The 19,155-nt window shown below is 40.1% G+C and overlaps 1 protein-coding gene across 2 annotated transcripts in view; it reads right to left on the reverse strand.

Annotated features, from left to right (window-relative positions):
* Positions 1–1,817: 1,817 nt before the first annotated feature.
* Positions 1,818–19,155, reverse strand: part of SLC35D1 (solute carrier family 35 member D1) — a 59,752-nt gene continuing 42,414 nt past the window's right edge. For both annotated transcript variants that reach the window (XM_057552849.1, XM_057552844.1), the window contains one exon: positions 1,818–6,554. In XM_057552849.1, coding sequence (XP_057408832.1) covers positions 6,446–6,554 — 109 coding nt within the window. In that variant the 3' untranslated portion in view covers positions 1,818–6,445. The remainder of the gene's footprint in view (positions 6,555–19,155) is intronic.

A 19,155-nucleotide genomic window follows, 5' to 3' on the forward strand; every position in this document is an offset into this window, starting at 1 on the left:
TGTTTGTTGTTTACCCAGTCTATGGCAATTTGTTAGAGCAACCCAAAGTGACAGCTTGGCTTGTTTGGCAGTATTATTCAGAATAGCCACAACGTGGAAGAAACCAAAGTGTCCGTCAGTGGATGAACAGATAAACAAAAGCTGGTATATACATACAAGGGAAAATTATTCAGCCTCAAAAAAGAAATTCTGACACATGCTACAACACGGATGAACCTCAAGGACATTAAGTGAAATAAGACAATCACAAAATGACAAATACTGTATGATTTCACTCATACGAGTTATCTAGAGTAGTCAAATTCAGAGAGACAGAAAGAATGGTAGCTGCCAGGGACTACGGGGAAGGGGGAAATAGGGAGCTCTTTAATGGTTATGGATTTCAGTTTTACAAGATGAAAAAGTTCTGGAGACTGATTGCACAACAATGTGAATATACATAATACGACTGAATTGTACACTTCAAAAGTATTAGGATAGTAAATTTTATGTGTTTTACCACTTTTTTTTTTTTAATGCCTTAATATACTTCTACCTCTGTTGAGTGTGCCAGTACCAAAAAATGCTTCCTAATGAGCATGTTTTATTTTGGGGTTATTTCCTAATAAAGCTACTCAGAGTCTAAACATGATTAAGCAGATAAAATATTTTAAAAGCAGAGAGGTTATCAGCATTTTTTTCCTTTCAGCTTACCACAAGTACACCAAAGACACTGGATATTTAGTCATATGTGCTATTCATGCAAAGCACTGAATGGTTATAAAGGAAAAACTGCCCCTGGGTCTTCTTCTCAATGCTCTACTCACAATATTTCTGGTCACCAAATGTGTTTTTTTCCCTACCAAGCCAGTCTGCTACACAGGTCGTGTGCACTGTAATTCAGTTCCTACACTATGTACCCGAAGTTAGCATCAGATCCTGCAGGCTAAAGGGCTCAGTCTCACAAGACTGTTCCCCAACCCATTTCCAACACAAATCACAAATCCAGATTGTTACCTGTGCTTCTGAACAAACAGCTATATATCACACCCTCTCCTCACACTGGATTACTTTGTTAGAGTGGCTCACAGAACTCAGGAAAACAGTTTACTTACTAAACTACCAGTTTATTACAAAAGGATACAAATCAGGAACAGCAGATGGAAGAGATGCAGAGGGCAAGGTACATGGAGAGGGGTGCCGAGATTCCACGCCCTCTCCAGAAGCATCATCATCCCAGCACTTATGCATGTTCGATGATCTGGAAGCTGTCCAGATCTCAAAGTTCATGGATTTTTATGTAGGCTTCATTATGTTGACATGATTGACTAAAGCATTGGCCATTAGTGATTGATTTAACCTCCTGCCCCTCTCCCCTCCACTTGGAGGGGGCGGGTGTGTGGAGGTTGAAAGTTCCAATATAAATCATTCAGTTGGTTCCCCGGGCAACCAGCTCCCAGCCTTAGGGAGTTTCCAAAAGTCACTTCATGAACATAAAGTCAGGAATGGTTGGAAGATGCTAACGAAAGACACCCATTTCACTGTTATGGCTCTGGAGCTATTTCAGGAACTGGAAACGATACTAAATACTATAACAAAAGATGTTCCTATAGCTCTTATAGAAAATTACAAGGGTTTTAGGAGCTGTGTGCCAGGAACAGGGACAAAGACCAAATGTATATTTCTTATTATAAATCATAGTATCACAATGGCAAACAGTATTTTCTCTATTACTGGGTCTCAGGTAACTAACTTGGATGCCATCCTCTTAAATTCAGGCATACTTATGGCTCTTGACTGTCTTTGTAGGCACTTAGAAAGAAATTTTAATACATGTGTTGAAGAAAGAGTATTTATTTGACACCTTTACAAAAATATTTAGGCACATAATTTTCATATTATGTCACCTGATTTACATATCTCAATCCTCGGTACCTTTTAAAAACACTAAAATGGTCATTTGGTAAATAGAATCTGTATTGAAAAAATACTGTGATAGGCCAACATTTGTAGACAAACTCAGTTGATTATCAGCATGAGAAAGAAACATTTATGAACAAAATAATCTCTAAAAACATTTTTGTGAGACAAAAAATCTAACCAGTAGATTTTTTTTAAAAGTATTTTCAAAAAAGCAAGCTTAAAAAAAAACCCACCATAGAATACCTCCTCATACCATGATGAAGTGGCATCCTAACAGTAAGAACTAGAAGGTAGGTTTAGAAAACAGCAATGGTGCCAGAGGTTCACAAATACCAACTGACAAAAGCCTGGACACAGAGGCAGCATGAAGTTGATGCATTTAATTCGGAGAAGGGAAGAAGGAATGTCTGACCTATACAGGAGCTACCTTAAGGTGACAAACTGGGGAAGTTTTAACGGAATCACCATTCTGAAGTGTAATTATCTTCCTCTAAGGTAGAAAATAATTTTTTTTTTAATTTACCAAAATACGAAAGCAATTTCTATTTTTTTTTAAACAGATGGATTCACCTGCATCACACAATATCCACAATTATATCCAGTAGGTATTTAATAAAAGACGGCCGTGAGCAGAAACCATTCTTTAACCGTGAGCAGAAACTCTTCTTTAAAACTAAGCATTCTAGAGGCAACAAAGTATAGGGTCACATTTTAAAAGAAATACACTGCCCAGCCTCTAGCATTTAAGGAGCACAAATTAAGAATCTTTATCTTTGCCTATAGTCTTACCATGAAATAATGACAATAACAACATGTGCTGAGTGCCTAATATGTAGGAGGCGTTGTGCTGAGTAGTTTGCATCTGTTATCTCATTTGTTCTGAATATTTTTTTCCCCCTCAGGGAGGGAAAAATCAATTACAGCCTTGTTCATAAGGAGGAACCAGTAGTACATAGCTATAGCTATGAGGAAGCAAGAATACATGCAGGAGAGGGAGGAGGGACCCAGGCTATTCACAGAATTCTAATGGCCTGGCACTCATCTCAGAGCTGGGGGACTAGTAGGAGTTATAACTCCTCTTAGATTAAAAAAGTGCTTCATTCAGCTCTGTGGGTGGGACACCCCTAATCAGCGGTGCTGACAATTGTGCAGGCAGCTTTTACTCATAAATCACTGACTCCTTTCATCTGTTTCTTTCTCTCAATCGGGGTCTGGCTAAAGAATAATACATTCCTTGAGAACAAGAACCCTGCCCTCTTCATCTCAGATGCCCCAGAGCTTAGCATAATGCCTGGAATAAAACAGTCAATCTTTGCTCACTGAATGACACCATAATAATGAAAGCAAAGACAGGCCCTCCCAAAATCCTGGGTTCCATCCCAAACCAGTCAAAAGTGAAATTCTACTATTCTTTCCATGAAGATCCTACATCAGCGTTACTGATGTGAACTTACCATGCATTCCTGATACACTAGGACTACAAACAACAAACTTGCAAACATACTTTTCTTTCTTAACCTACATGCAAGTTGGATCCTACAAATGACTGACTCACACAGCCAACTTCCATATGAGGGTATTAAAAATCACCTGACATGTTAGCAATGTGTAGCCTGGCCAACCAGGGTTATTCAAATCAATCTGGCACTGCCTTAAAAAACAGACTGGCCGAAGACAACATCACTGTCATTGACTCAAGAAGAGGAGCCACTAGTCACTAATGTGTCTTCAAAATTCTCACCACAGCTCATCTGTCTCAAAGGGCAAATTAAGCATTTAACTCTATACTGTCTGTCTGTCTTCCAAGAGGTAGTTAACAGGTCAAAGAACTTTTGCCTTATAAGATGCTGGAATACCAGGTAAATCTCTTTGTGCCATAACCAAGCCTGCACGTAATTGAAAACAAACTTCAAAAATGCTTGGCCAGTCTATTCAATCTCCAACTTCCCCAGGCTTCTTTCTCTTATCTTGAAATGTTGGTGGCAGTTGAAGGGGGCATCCAGCAATCAACATGGATAGAGCAGAAGCTGTAAACGACTCTACTGCTTCTAATCATCCAGAAAGTTCAGCATAGGCCAGGAGCCCTGAGGTCATGTGCATCTAGTGAAGATATAACTATCCATGATTTCCTCAAATAAACCTGGAGAGATGACAGATCTTCAAGGGAACCTGATCCCCACGAAGCAGTTCAACCCCGGTGGGGTTTTAGTCCAACACCTCTGAATGCACACAAACTATTTCTAACATCCAAGTTCCCTCCTCCATGTGGCTGATAGAAAGAGGAACAGAAGTGCTAAAATTAGCTCCCACGACTTCCCACTGTCCCCAGGCACAACCAGGCCGTGGCAGCAACAGTCACAGCCAGAAGTGCATGTCAACCGAGGCCAGCCTGGAAGTGAGACAGAAGCTCAGGCATGTAGACCGACCCATCATTCTCCCTGATTCGCAAAGCCTATTCCTCTCTGACTCCGAATTCAATCAACAGATTGCCTCCCTGAAAGAGCTCAAGCTAGCTTAGCTGGCAGCCCCCTTTCCTCACCCGCTCAGGGGAGAAGGGAGGTTATCATTGGCAGCATGGCTCAGTGGAAAACACAGGAATTGTGACTTACTAGCAAGTCACCTAACTTTCTCTGAGTCTTGTTTTCTTATCAATAAAACAGGGACAATAAGATATCTTGCACAAGATAATATCCTATTCTCCCACTTGAATTTTCTCAGCTCACATAATACTGGAAAAAAGTGAGCCTTAGGACCCCTTACCTGGACCTTGTAACTTGGGAGTTGGCCATGAGGCTAATTCTAGGGACCCAGCACCACTGGCCAGGCTTCGATAAAGACAAAATAAGGGAAAGATATGAATGTGAAATGACCTCAATATAATACTTTTTCAAAAATAAAAAGAAATCAAAAACCTTCCAGGTCCCCTGTTGAGGCACCAAAATACTGTTTAGGTCAACAAAGGCCAGTAGATTGCAAACCTAAAGAAATGGAAGCCGGAGTGTGCACCAACACAAAGGTACCCAGCCTCTTACACAACGATTGCACAGCTGGCCTGAGCAAACACTCATCTTCAAAGTCAATGTATGTCTCTAAGCCAAGTCACACTACTGTGTTTGAGTTAACACCTGACCCACCCAAAGAGGCAATTCAGGCATGCCCATCCACAGCTGCTCTCCAGGATGCAGCACTGGTCTTGAGAGAAGCGGGCACGCTCATCAAGTGACCAACGGACGTGGGATGTAGGTGGGAGCATCCAAAGGAAATAGGTAATGCTCGTGCCATTGAAGTGGAAAGGAAGGTGATGGCTGTAACACTGACACTGCCAGAGACAGTCCAAGCCTCGACAATGTAGAAACATCTAACCAGCCTTTCTCCTCAAACCATACACTCAAAAATATAAGACTAGTCATTATTGATTCAAGGACGAGTAAAAAGAGTAGCAACCAAACCCAGAGGTGGGAAGCATGGGGAAACAGATGATGGTCACCTTCCCTGCATGCCATTCTCACTCAGAGAAGAAAGGCTGAGTTGCATGGTTTACAATTGCAGCTTTTCACATACATGTGACATACACTGTAGCACATGGTTTCACGTCGCCGTGGGGCTGGTAGACAGGTGCTTCCAACCCTACTTATAGATCTGCAGTTTCCGAGAGCTGAAAAACTTTCCATGACTTGTTCATAGTCACAACATCTTCTAAATAAATCAACAGAGCTAAGTTCTCTGTCTAACCCTCGGTCACTATAGCAGGAGTGAGATCAAGGCAACTACCTCCAAAACATCCCTTTACCCCCAGCACTTAGCACAATGCCTGGCACATACTACATACTCAACACGTTTTAGTTGAATGAATGAATCAGAGACAGACGAATAAATGAGTAAAAGGCCTACTTCCTCCGTCCCTTCATTATCCTCATCCTACACAACAAAGAGGGAATAGGATATTTTCAAGGAAAGCACTCTGTTCATCCCATGAGTTCTTAGGGAAGCCAACGTGGAAACCAATACACTTCAAAGCCGCACACATTTCTTTAGTGCCAAAGACGTCATCTTCGGCAAAAGCAGTGATGCTATCCTTATGAAGAAAATGCAATGGTTAAGAAAGAAAACTCAAAGAAGAGAAATTTAAGATCCTTGGCTGCACTTCCAGCAGAAGGAAGGCTAAAGTGCCTCCAGACGCGGCAACGATGTGAACGAGGCGGCTCCAGGCGGAGCACTTCATGAACGCAGCTCTCAGGGACTCCTGGATATCAAACTATGGAATAAACACTGATGTTTCACTGTTGGCATCGAAGAAAAATAAATTAAAAAGCCCAGTACATTTTCCAGTCTGATATAAATTAATTCAAATGGCATATTTAAAAGAGTCAATTATAAGCTTCTCTCATAAAATTTTAAAAGGCAGCAATCAATCCTCAGATTGTACAAGTGCAAAGGAATGGTATTTTCTCCATAATCAAGACACCTCAGAATCTGTATAAGAACTGCCAGTGTTCCAAGCTGATCAAAAACTTGGGCCTGTGTAGTTGATGCAATCCTCTGGTCATACTGCTCCTTTCCCCTTAATGTCCAGCTTGTTACTGGCCTCCGACTGTTTGCTCAGCTGCTCTTCAGAGAAAGTGATGTAGGAATACACCAGGCTCCCAGCAATGCTGCAAAATAGAAAACCACCATCAGAGAAGAAGGAAGGAATGGCAAATGTAAGGGAGACTGGTGTGAGCATTGGAGCTACCTTTACAAATCAACAGCACATAAAACTAAAACATACAGCATTTTCATCTACCAAACTAGAGACATTTCCCTCATCATGATATTATCCACTGCGGTTGATGCTTTGGGAAAATGAATGTTTGCACATACTTGCCAGCAGGAGTGCCAATTTTATACAGCCTTCCTGCATGACAATTTGTTGAAATAAAAACCTTAGAATTCTGCTTATCCTTTGACCTAGCAATCCATTTCATGGATGAATTGTATACATCTTCATAGACTTATTGACAAAGTATTTACCACAAAATCTATAATTGCAGAAAATTAGCTAAAGGATAAATGTCCCACAATAGGGAATTATATAAATTCATACAATAGAATACTATGCATCCATTTAAATGATATAAAATAAAAACTGGCAATGACAGTATTTTGTAATCTTACAAAATATTAAGTATTGTCCAACCCCATTTTATTTAAATGAACATGAATATGTATATTAATATGCATCATAATAGAAAAATGTCTGAAAGGAACACAACAAGAATATTAACAATGGTTACATCTGGGGGCTTCCCTGGTGGCGCAGTGGTTGAGAATCCGCCTGCCAATGCAGGGGACACAGGTTCGAGCCCTGGTCCAGGAAGATCCCACAAACCGTGGAGCAACTAAGCCTGTGCTCTAGAGCCCACGAGCCACAAATACTGAGCCCAAGTGCCACAACTACCGAAGCCCGTGCGCCTAGAGCCTGTGTTCCGCAACGAGAAGCCACCGCAATGAGATGACCACGCACCGCATCGAAGAGTAGCCCATGCTCTCCACAACTAGAGAAAGCCCACGCACAGCAACGAAGACCCAAAGCACCCAAAAATAAACAAATAAAATAAATAAATTTATTTTTTTAAAATGGTTACATCTGGACGGTAAACAAAATACCAAAATAAACAAATAAATAAATAAATAAATAAATAAAATTTATTTTTAAAAAATGGTTACATCTGGACGGTTAGGTTATAGGTGATTTCTATATGTATTTTCTGCATTTTCAAAACTAATCATTCAAGACAAAGAAATATTATTTTTAATAAGAGTAAAAAACATCCCAATAAGTAAGTAAACATGCAGACCCTGGGGAGATTCACAGAGTTGGTTTCTCTCCGACTAGAATCAAGTTCACAGTGGAGAACCTATCATCTGGGCCCTCAGACTCTGAACTGGCTGCTGCTACCCCTCACACTTGTCTACCACACCTAACGGCAGGAGGGTTCATTCTTTTGCGACAGTGATTACTCTTGTCTACTCTCACCTGGACTACATAGCCTCCTGCCCCAGTCACTAAACTGAAAGCAAGCTGGAGGAGCTCAAAGAGCCGACATGCTAAACTGCCCTGACCAGCTCTGCCGTCGAGCCTGCCACCTGTGACTCCCTAGGGTCTCCAGCTGGCAGCCTAGCCTACACTCTTTCGGATGTCTCCATCCTGGATTTGGCTCCTGCAAATAAGGAAGCAAGATCAGGCATTCAGGGTACTAAATAATCAAATTGTGACAATTTATTAAAGTCTACTACATGCCAGGCATTTTACATACATCTCCTGCCACTATAATATCCCTTCAAGGTGCTCATTTTAGGGATGAAGAAACTGAGTCCCAGAAGTCATAAGTTACCTTGCTCAGGGTCACAAAGCATCTTAATGATGGACCAGAATAAAACCCAAGTCTGTCTCATTTTCTGCACTGAATCGGCTTCCTCCCTATAGCCCCTGCTCCACTTGACAGTGCAGGTACCTGTCTTTATTTTGTTCCCATCAGCCTATGAATTTCCCAAGGCTTTACTCTTAGCTCTACAGAGTGCCTTACACAGCCTGGCACTTTGTAGCAGCACAATTAAATAACTGCTGAATTGCGTATCTGCTATGGCCCCATTCAAAGAAAGGAGCCTCACGAACCCATCCCTGGGCCAGTGTTCACAGAGCTTCATCTTTTCCTTCATCTGGTTGCTTTCTTCCATTTCTTTTTTCTTCTTCTTTTTTCCTTTCAGAATTTGATCCAACTCTTCTGGAAACTTTTCTTATTTATCTAATGCATCAAGTAGATGATTTCCTTGGCAGCTGGGCTAGGACCCAAGGAGACAGTTTACCATAGCCTTCCCGATCAAAGCTAAAACTTCTTTGAGGTTCACATGTACATATACATGATAGTCAATTCCCCTTTGCTTCCAACCCCACAAAAAAGTAGAAGGAATGATCTTTCTTACTTTCATCCTATCCTCCTCTAGATCCCCTCTCCCATGACAACCTAAAACATAACAATGCTCTCTTTTATTTCTCCTGTCAAGACAATCTATTATGTTCATGTTGAGCCGATTTCACCTAAATAGAAATAATGGAGCAATGTAGGATAGAAGAAGACAAAGAACGCCCTGGAATTTACTCTGGACTTCCTCCTTATGGTGATCCTGGGGCCCTATATCCCTAGCATAGTTAGTGTGACAAAAAACATGGACTCTGGAGTTAGGTGTTGGTTCAAATCTTGAATGTAACTGCTAGCTCTGTGCCCCTGGGCAAATCTGTTAATTTCTCTTGAGATTCTAGTTCTGTACTAAAAAGATAAGAATAATACTATCTACCTAGACTTGTCTGAAGAATAAATGGCATAACACGTATAAAGAACCAGGCCCTAATCCTGGCACACAGAGTAAGCAATCAGGAAATATTTATTCCCTTCTCCCCACTTCCATGTAAGCTCCAATACTCACAGGCTAGAGGCGAGATGCATTGTTAACAAAAGGTAGAGTGGTATAATAAGGTATAATAAGAAGATTCCTGATGCAAGAAAAGGGCATCTTGTTACCACAGAGTTGTTTAAATAACCAGAGCAAAACCAAAACACAGAAACCATTATTCTTAACTCTGGAGATTAAAGAGTACAGACTGTTCAGTTTATCACAAGTTCCAACATGAGGCAATAATAAAAGGCTTTCATCTCATCTTTATTCCTGACTTGATCGTTATCAAACGTTTACATTTTCAGAAATGGCCTTTCCTGAATCACCTGAAAAGAAGTAAATATTCATCAACAAAGACACCATGTGCCAAAAAGCAGTGATGAGTTAATGCTGTGGAAAGAATATAAATTGCTTCCTAGAAGCTTTGGGAATGTGGGGAAGCTGGAAGGAGGAGATGAGGAGGACTGAGAAAAGAAAGGGAAAAACCCCAATTTGGGGGGGAAAGGCCTATATCTAAATTTTTATACATCACTATCAAATGATTCTGAATCAAAATCTTCTGCTACTTCAAAAAACTTCTCAATCTACTGGCTCTATAAATATTCACATTAAAGTTGACCTCTGATACTCTGGAATTGGTATCTATATATTCGACAATCCTAAATACTGATTTTTAAAATCTTAAGCAATTCTCCATCTGCCTAATATTCGGATCATAGTACTACCAATTATTAATTCACTGAGACCTGCTGTGGCAGACACAGCCAGGAAAGAGACAGAAGAAAGAGACAAAGCAACAGTGTCCCGCAGACAGGGGTCTAGTTAGAATACCACAAGGCTGGCTGGCAAGTGCTGGATAGTGCCACCTCACCTGCTCTGACCCACTCCTGAACTTCCAAAGATCAGGGAAGTACCACCTACCTCTCCGAGACCTACGTAGCCATGGACATATTTACCAGCCTCGTACAATTAGAAATCCATCCTACAGACATATGCTAAAAATGCCCTCCATGTAGCAGCTCCATGGCCACGGACAAGAGTGTGAAGGAACAGGCTGTCTCCACCTCCCCCTGCAGCTGACCTGTCTGTTCACAGGTGCAGCCAGGTAGCTCTGCCTCTTAGATTAGACCCTGCCTTCCATATTCCATGTGTAAAATATGTCAACCAATATCAAAACCTATGAACCAAGACAGTTTGACTTTTACTGCGATTTCCTAATACACACAATTTCTGCCGAATAATTGAGGCAGGGCCTCTGAGTACATTCTTCCTCCAGTGACCAGGGACACCCCATCTTCACTCCCCACACAGCAGCTGCTGGGGACCCTTTTCTCATCTTTCGCACCAGGCACATAAAGCAGAGCTATGTTGCCTCTTCATCTATCTTCCAGAGCTCCTATCTGAACAAAGGGAAACAGAGAGGTGACACAGGGTTGACTAGAAAGCATTTAACTGTAGACTCTGTGACATTTGCAAAATTCTATAATGTGGGGCAAGTTACTCTCAGAACCTTAGTTTCCACATCTGTGAAATGGTGATTAGAATACCACCCTTACAGGACTGATGTGAGAATTAAATTATATAATTTATTTATATAACAATGTTATATATAATTATATGTTAAATTATATAACTAAATTATAGACTTAATAGGACAACAGATCATTTTCAAAAGGTTAATCAGCATACAGTAGACATCCAATAGGGGTAAAAGTCAAAATGCTAAGGCATACCAGGGACTAATACTGCCAAAAAGCAAAAAGAAGAAAGGGGTTTTGGCAGTTATCGCTTCTCCCCCATCTCTGTGGCTGCACACCAACTTATTCATCCAGAAAATCAAGGAGTCCTAAGTATAGTAAAACCTTCCTGGTTTTGGTCATCCCAATTAGGCCTTAATTGTATTATGAGTAAGCAAGACTTGACCTCACCTTTACCATCTGTAGTGTATTAGTAACTCTCAAGAGTATTTTCCTAGCTGGGTATTCATCCTTCCCATTATGAGACATTCAAGGCACTTTGCACTCGGGCACCAACCTACTTCTCTAGCACAGTCAGCCCTTGATACCTGCGGATGTAGAACCCACAGATACAGAGGGCTGACCATGGGACTTGAGCATCTGCAGATTTTGGCATCCACGGAAGGTCCTGGAACCAATCCCCTGGAAATACCGAGGGAGGCCTGTTTCACCCTTGTGAAATACGTCTTGCTCTAGCTGTACTGGAGTTCCTACCAGCACCTCCCCGGCCTCCACCCAACATCTGCCTTTCCAGCCCCACACTTCTGCTCACGCAGTACTGCATGGCTGGAATACCCACCCTTCTCTTTCCCACCTCTCCAAATCCTACCCACTGGTCAAGTCCTGGCCTAAGTAGCCTTTCCACTATGAAATCTCCCAAGCAACTCTGTGTGATTTTAGTTCCTGAGACTACCACAACCTTTATTACTGGTGCCAGTCTGGATAGATACTTTGTGACCTTTGAGTGACGATAGCTGTTGAAAGCTCTTTTGAGGGAATGTATTAAAAGGGCCTCGGCATTGCTATTATTAATGCCATATAAATGCCATGTGATTCCTATATAAATGAAAGCCATTACTCTTAATATAAACATTTCACACTTCCCCTCTTCCTTTGGTCTAATCTCATCACAGTAGCCAGGGTGGTCCTATTAAAACTAAATCAGATCATGTCATTCCTCTATTCAAAATCCTCCAACTCTCTTCCTATCTCTTAAAAGTTGTCCCTAATCTGCCCCCAGCCCATTACCTCTATGGCCCCATCTCATTTCAGGCACTCCACTCCCACCTGCCACACTGGCCTCCTTGCAGGTTCTTGAACACACCAGGCACACTCCCACCTCAGGACCTTTCCACGTGCTCTGCCCTCAAGAAATCAGTACACCTTTGATACTAATCTCCAACTCGGGGCTGAGTCCAAACTACTCAAGCATTTCCATCATTTTCTCCCCTACTTCCATTTCTTTTTCTTTTCTAACTCTTAAAACACCTTAAAATGTGGGTAGAGGACTCCCATCAGAACTTTTAAAAAGATAATATATTTTATGTGTTTCCTACACCTGGAAGAAGTTCCTTCAAATGTCATTAGTCTCCTGCAAAATAACTTTACACCTAATGACCACATGACATAGTTTCACAGGACTTCCTCAGGGTGAATCAGAGAAGTTTAGTGGCAGAACTAGGATAGACAACTCTAGCTTAAAAACTGAGCACAAGGGCTTCCCTGGTGGCGCAGTGGTTGAGAATCTGCCTGCTAATGCAGGAGACACGGGTTCGAGCCCTGGTCTGGGAAGATCCCACATGCCACGGAGCAGCTGGGCCCGTGAGCCACAGCTGCTGAGCCTGCGCGTCTGGAGCCTGTGCCCCGCAACGGGAGGGGCCGCGATAGTGAAAGGCCCGCGCACCGCGATGAAGAGCGGTCCCCGCACCGCGATGAAGAGTGGCCCCCACTTGCCGCAACTAGAGAAAGCCCTCGCACGAACCGAAGACCCAGCACAGCCAAAAATAAATAAATAAATAAATAAATAAAATTAAAAAAAAAAAAAAAAAAAAACTGAGCACAAGAAAACCGAGGTCATGAAAAGTGAACTATATATGAATAGCTAGTAGCAGTACCCATAACAAAGCACACGTTTTTTGGCTATATTCCATTTCGGTGCTCTTCTGTAAGGAATTATACTATAACCAAGGGCTAGCTAACCTCCCTATATCCTATTTAAAAGTCCAAGTTATTCTAGTGAGATGCCAGTTATTTAACTCTAAAAAGCCTGGTAACTGTTATAGCAGCAGCAACCAACTGATACTACAAAACATGTCCTGTCTCTCTCCAAATGAGAGAGCTACTAAGTAAAGGAAAAGCTCATGTCCTTACTTCAGAAGCCTAGAACCAGCCTAGAACCAGAAGAGAGTCTGCTAGGATGGAATTATTCAGAAGGAGGAGTCTGGAATTAGGAGGCAACACATCCTTTTAAAGAAACAGGCAAAGGAGTCCAAAATGAACGAATTGTAGATTCAGGCGCTGGGCAGAGATAGCTAGACCAAAGTCCTCAGAACCTAACTCTGGAGCTAGACTCTGAGCTGCACCATGGCCCACCCCAAAGACTGCATAGACTCTAGTTTGGTGTCAGAAGCTACAGTAAAATGGGCTGTGTTACACAAAAGGAGGCTGACTTAAGAGTTATATAACCATTATGATGACATATCCTGAAGGGATATGAAAATAAATTTATTCATCTATTCACTATTTACTAGACTGCAGTTAAGAAAATGTGGAAGGCAATCAAGGATTGAATATTTACCAGCTGGGTAGTATGTGGCAAGTTTCTCAGCCCCTCTGTGAAATGGAATATTCACAGCATCTGTCTCAGAGGGCTGTTTTAAAGATTAAGTGTGGAGTACTTAGGGCAATGCCTAAGCATAAAAAATATTGTCTGGTATTCTGTTATTATTATTACTGGTTGGATGCCTATTATGGATCAGGAACTGATAAATACTGACACAACTATAAATAAGACAAGTGATTTCTACCCTCAAATAGCTGAGAATCTAAGGTAACAATGGCTACATATGGTTTACTGAGGTTACATTACAATTAATCAGTCATTTACTGAATGATAATTCATTACCGGGTGAGAACTTGGACTCTGGAGTCCAACCCATCTGGGTTAAAATCCTTCTATGACTTACTAGCTATGTGACCTTGGCAGAGCTATGAGTGAATGCACCATGTCTCTCTGGAGCACGATGCCTGGCACACAGAAACAGGCTCAATGCATGCCTTCAGAATGCATTCAACTCAAACTTTCTAAGCCTCAGCCTCCTCATTTATAAAACAGTGATAATAAAAGAACTTCAAAAGAGTGTTATGAAGAATTAGGCAGTTCAACAAAGAAAGGACAGTATTTTCAACAAAAGGTACTGGAACAACTGGATATCTATTTTAAAAAAACACATACACAGGAAAAAGAATCTTCATCCAGACCTCACACCACATATAAAAATCATTACAAAACAGGCTATATATACCTAACTATAAAACCTAAAACTGTAAAACTTCTAGAAGAAAATATAAGAGAAAATCTTTGTGACCTTGGGTTAGGCAAAGATTTCTTAGACACAACACTGAAAGCACAACCCACAAAAGAAAAAAAAACTGGTAAATTAAACTTCATCAAAAATTTTAAATTTTGCTCTTCAAAAGAGATTAAGAAAATGAAAAGCAAGCCAGGACTGAGAAAAACTACTTGCAAATCACACATCTGATAAAGGACATGTATCCACAATATACTGATAAAGGAACTCTCAAAACTCATTAAGAAAACAACTCAAGTTTTTGAAATAAGCAAAATATTTGAATAGCCATTTTACCAAAGAATACATACAGATGGCAAATAAGCACATGAAAAGATGCTCAACATCATTAATCATTAGGGAAATTAAAACCACAATGAGATACCACTACAGATCTATTAGAATGTCTAGAATTTGAAAAACAAAGACAAACTGACGATACCAAGGGACAGGATGCGGAACAGTTAGAACTCTCACACATGGCTGGGGGTTACACAAAATGGTACAGACACTTTCGAAAATAGTTTGGCAACTTCTAACACAGTTAAATATACACTTACCATACAGCCCAGAAATTCCACTCCTAAGTATTTACCCAAGTGAAATGAAAACTTATGTTCATACACAAACTTTTAAACAAATGTTTTAGCAGCTAACACAAAACACCTAAAAACTGCTAACTATGCAAAGAACTTTCAGTTGATGAATGGATAAACAAACTGTGATGCATCCATAATGGAATACTACTCAGCAGTAAAATGGTGCAAACTACTGATACATGCACACCACAGAATCTCAGATGCAACATGGAATCTCACATGCAGTACATTAAGCGAAAGAAGTCAGACCAAGAGCTACATAACATTATGTATCATTATATGACATTCTGGACACCATATGGATAGAAAACAGATCTTTGTAAGGGGAGAGAGGTTCAGTGCAAAGGGACATAGGGAGATTTTGGAGGGTAATACAATTATTTTATACCTTGAATATGGTGATTACATAACTGTAATAGTTGGTTACGTAACTGTATGCATTTGTCAAAACTTGCAGAACTGCACAGGAAAAGGGGGGCATTTTACTGTATTTAAATCATATGTTAATTTTTTTTTTTAATGGAAGGGAAAAAAAAAAAGAATCACAGATAAAGATAAGCTCCAAAGATTCTACAAATTCTAGCCCGGGCAGTTATGGGGATGATGATGTCATTATCTGGAGAGGATACGTTACTCGGGCCAAAGCCACAGGCCAGAGCCCAACCTCTGATGAAAGTACAGAAGCGTGTTCTGTCACCACCCTTCACTATTCATTCCCCACTTGCTCTGCTGCTTTTCTGGGCTTGGGTGAACATGCACTAATTGGCCACTGGAAAAAGGCACTTAGGGGAGTTGGAGACAGCCAGGCTCTCCACAGAGCCCTACTGAAAAAAACAAACAAACAAAAAAAGCCTTCATAAATCACAGTATCAAATTTGAATGGAGCCTGAGAAGCTACCAATGCAAACCTCCTGCTTCCGGGAATTGAATCGTATCAGAGGGGGCTATTTAAACTTTTCTTAAAACAGCAAAGAAACCAGGCGGGGTGAAGGGGAGCTAGATGCATCTGAGTTTAATCAGAGAATCCTTTAAGAGTACAGTTTAATTAGTGATTTCCTTCAAAGTGCAATCAGCCAAGGATGGACTGACACCATGTCCAATCAAAGTGAACTCTAATAAGCAGCCAATTTAAGTTTGGTTTTCACATTTAAAAAAGAAGTAATGTTCACAACCTATGAGTCTGCTGATTAACTTAGTGGAAGATAAGTCAAAAAAACAATAAAACCAATTTTCATTTTAAAGAGAAAAAGTGAAAGAAAAAAAAGGCAACATATACTTTCCTTTACAAATGCTGTAAAGCATGTTGTAATGGAAAGAGTATTTGAAACAGAAGGTCACCCAACTCTGGATTTTAATCCCAACTCTGCAAATAATTTGATTTTAATCCCAACTCTGCAAATAATTTGAACGCTGACTGGTGACTAAGTATACTACTTATTGTCCTTAATCTTATAATTTAACAGAGATTAAAGAGATACGGCATGTAAAATTTATTCCAATAAAATGTGAAAGCAACTAGGAATTATTAAAAATACTACAGAGGGGAAGAGTACCAATGACATCATTATCAACTAACCTTGCTAGCAAAACAGTACTGTTTAACCAGAACTATAATGCACTACTTAACACAAAAAGAAATTCCACTGGAAGAATTTTCAAGATGTTACATATGTTAGGATGACATACGTTGTAACATTCCAGCATACTCAGGCACTTAGAAGTTTTTTTAAGTAGCCTGAAACGTGAAAAAAAAAAAAAAAACCCTAATATTTCTTATAAGATACTATAAGAGATATGAACTGCAGATATCTGAAAATGCAAACAGCAGCTTTTATTTCATTTTGACTATCAAGTTCTCATTTGAAGGGGACAAAAAGAAAATCAAGGCATCTCTGAATCAGGTCTGTAACATGTCATAATGATTCTTTAATCTAGATTTTTAGAAATGAAGGAAACTCAGGCCACATCCAAAGTCAAAACTGGTTCACCATGTTGATCCTTATATCCTGGCCCTTCTTCACAGCTATTAATGAAAGAAACTGATATTTACTAAGCATAGATGTGAAGCAATGAATCAGGTACTTTACATTCACTGGATTATTTCATTCCAACAACTCTAAAGAGATAGGTATTTCTATCCCAAACACATAAGAAAACTGAAGCTCAGAAAAGATAAACAACTCATTCAAAATCACACAGGGAGCAAACATTAGAAGTGTCACTCTGACCAGGATCTGAGACTCAGCTACTCATCTTCCTTCTATAACGTGCAATCCTCAGGTATGCTTACATACCCATCCTCTCACCAACTCCTACCCCACAAATAAAAAATGATTTTTCCTCTAAAAGACAAACAACAATAGTGGCAAATAAATGTCAGGGAAGGGGAAACAATGAATTACTAACCTATTAATAATATTAGTATGGAATATTAAATTCTCATGATTCATAGGAAAGGTAGAATAGGTATTATCATTTGTTTACATTTGAAGAAATAAAAGCTCAAGAGAAGTTATATACTTTCTTGCAAATTAAAAAAAAAGATACTACCATATTCTAGAAAAGAGTTTTATAGTTTCCAAAGTATTTTCTTACCAATCCATACAGCAATATACAGCAATCCAATCAAGCAAATATTTATTAAGCAATGACCAGGATTCATTCTAGGAGCTTGGGAAACGTGAGGGAAGAATACAGGCAGAGATCCATACCCCCGTGGAACTTACATTATAGCAGCGGAGACAGAAAATAGGTAATATATATAAATAGAAAGAGAAAAGTAGAATAAGAGGGTTTGGGAGTATCAGAAGAGGAAGAGCAGGCTGCAATTTTAAATAAGGTGGTCGGGGTAGACCTCCTTGAATAGGTAACATCTGAGCAAAAATTTATAGGCATAAAGGAATTAGCCACGCAAAGTATCTATCTGGCAGTATAATGTTCCAGGGAGAGGAAATATCCTGTCCAAGCACCTAAAGAGAGAGCATGCCCTGTATTCTAAAGGAACAGCAAGGAGGTCTGTGTAGATGAAGTGAGGTGAGGGAGAAGAGAAGCAAGAGTTGAACTTGGAGGACAAGATGGGGATAGATCTTGTAGGGCCTTGTCAGGACTTTGGGACCTGGAGAGACATGGGGGAAGGGGAGTAAAAAGAAGAGTGACATGTTCTGATTTACTTTTTACAAGGAATATACTGTCAACTCTTGAGAACTGACTAGGGGTGGGATGGGGGGATGAGTTAAACCAGGGATACAAGTACAGAAGACTAGGCAGTAATCTAGGCAAAAGATGCTGGTAGCTTAGATGATGATGGAAGTTATGCAGATGGTGAAAAGTGATATTCTGAAGGCAGAACCAACAGAATTTGCTAACAAACTGGATACTGGGTATAAGACGGAAGAGTCAAGGATGACTCCAAGGCTTTTGAACTGGGAGGCTAGAAGGATGGAGGCTCCACCAGCTGAGATGCAGAGGCTGTGGAGGTGGAAGAGACTTTGGAGAAAATAAAGGAGTTCAGTTTTTGACATGTCAGCCAGAGATGTCAAGTGGGATATTACATATAAAAGTCTGAGTTCAGGACAGAGGTCTTTAAAATTTGAGAATTTTAAAGCATATAAATAGTGTTTAAAAGCATGAAATTCAAAATTCTCAAACTGAAAAAGATCTTTCATGCAAGTCACCCTCATCATTGTTGAAGATAAATAAAGTCTAAAGAAACGCAGTGATATGTCCAAGGTTAGACACATATAAAGCAACTCTAACAGAGCTGGTATTCTTTAGCCTTGAATCTTCTTGAGAACACTGCATTGACATCTAGCACAATAAATAAAGGATTATTCTTTGAAGGCTAAATAAATGGGGTTCAACTTCCAGAAAAGACTCCCCAAAAACTGTGGATAAAATATGGAACCACTGTCTCTCCCTTTTCTTAAAAAGCATTATTGAAAGACATGAAATGTATAGTTTAAAGATAGCCTCGTCAATAAGTGGTGCTGGGAAAACTGGACAGCTACATATAAAAGAATGAAATTAGAACACTCCCTAACACCATACACAAAAATAAACTCAAAACAGATTAAAGACCTAAATGTAAGACTAGACACTATAAAACTCTTAGAGGAAAACACAGGAAGAACACTC

The sequence above is a fragment of the Balaenoptera acutorostrata genome, chromosome 1, assembly GCF_949987535.1.
Source record: "Balaenoptera acutorostrata chromosome 1, mBalAcu1.1, whole genome shotgun sequence".
NCBI classification, from domain to species: domain Eukaryota; kingdom Metazoa; phylum Chordata; class Mammalia; order Artiodactyla; family Balaenopteridae; genus Balaenoptera; species Balaenoptera acutorostrata.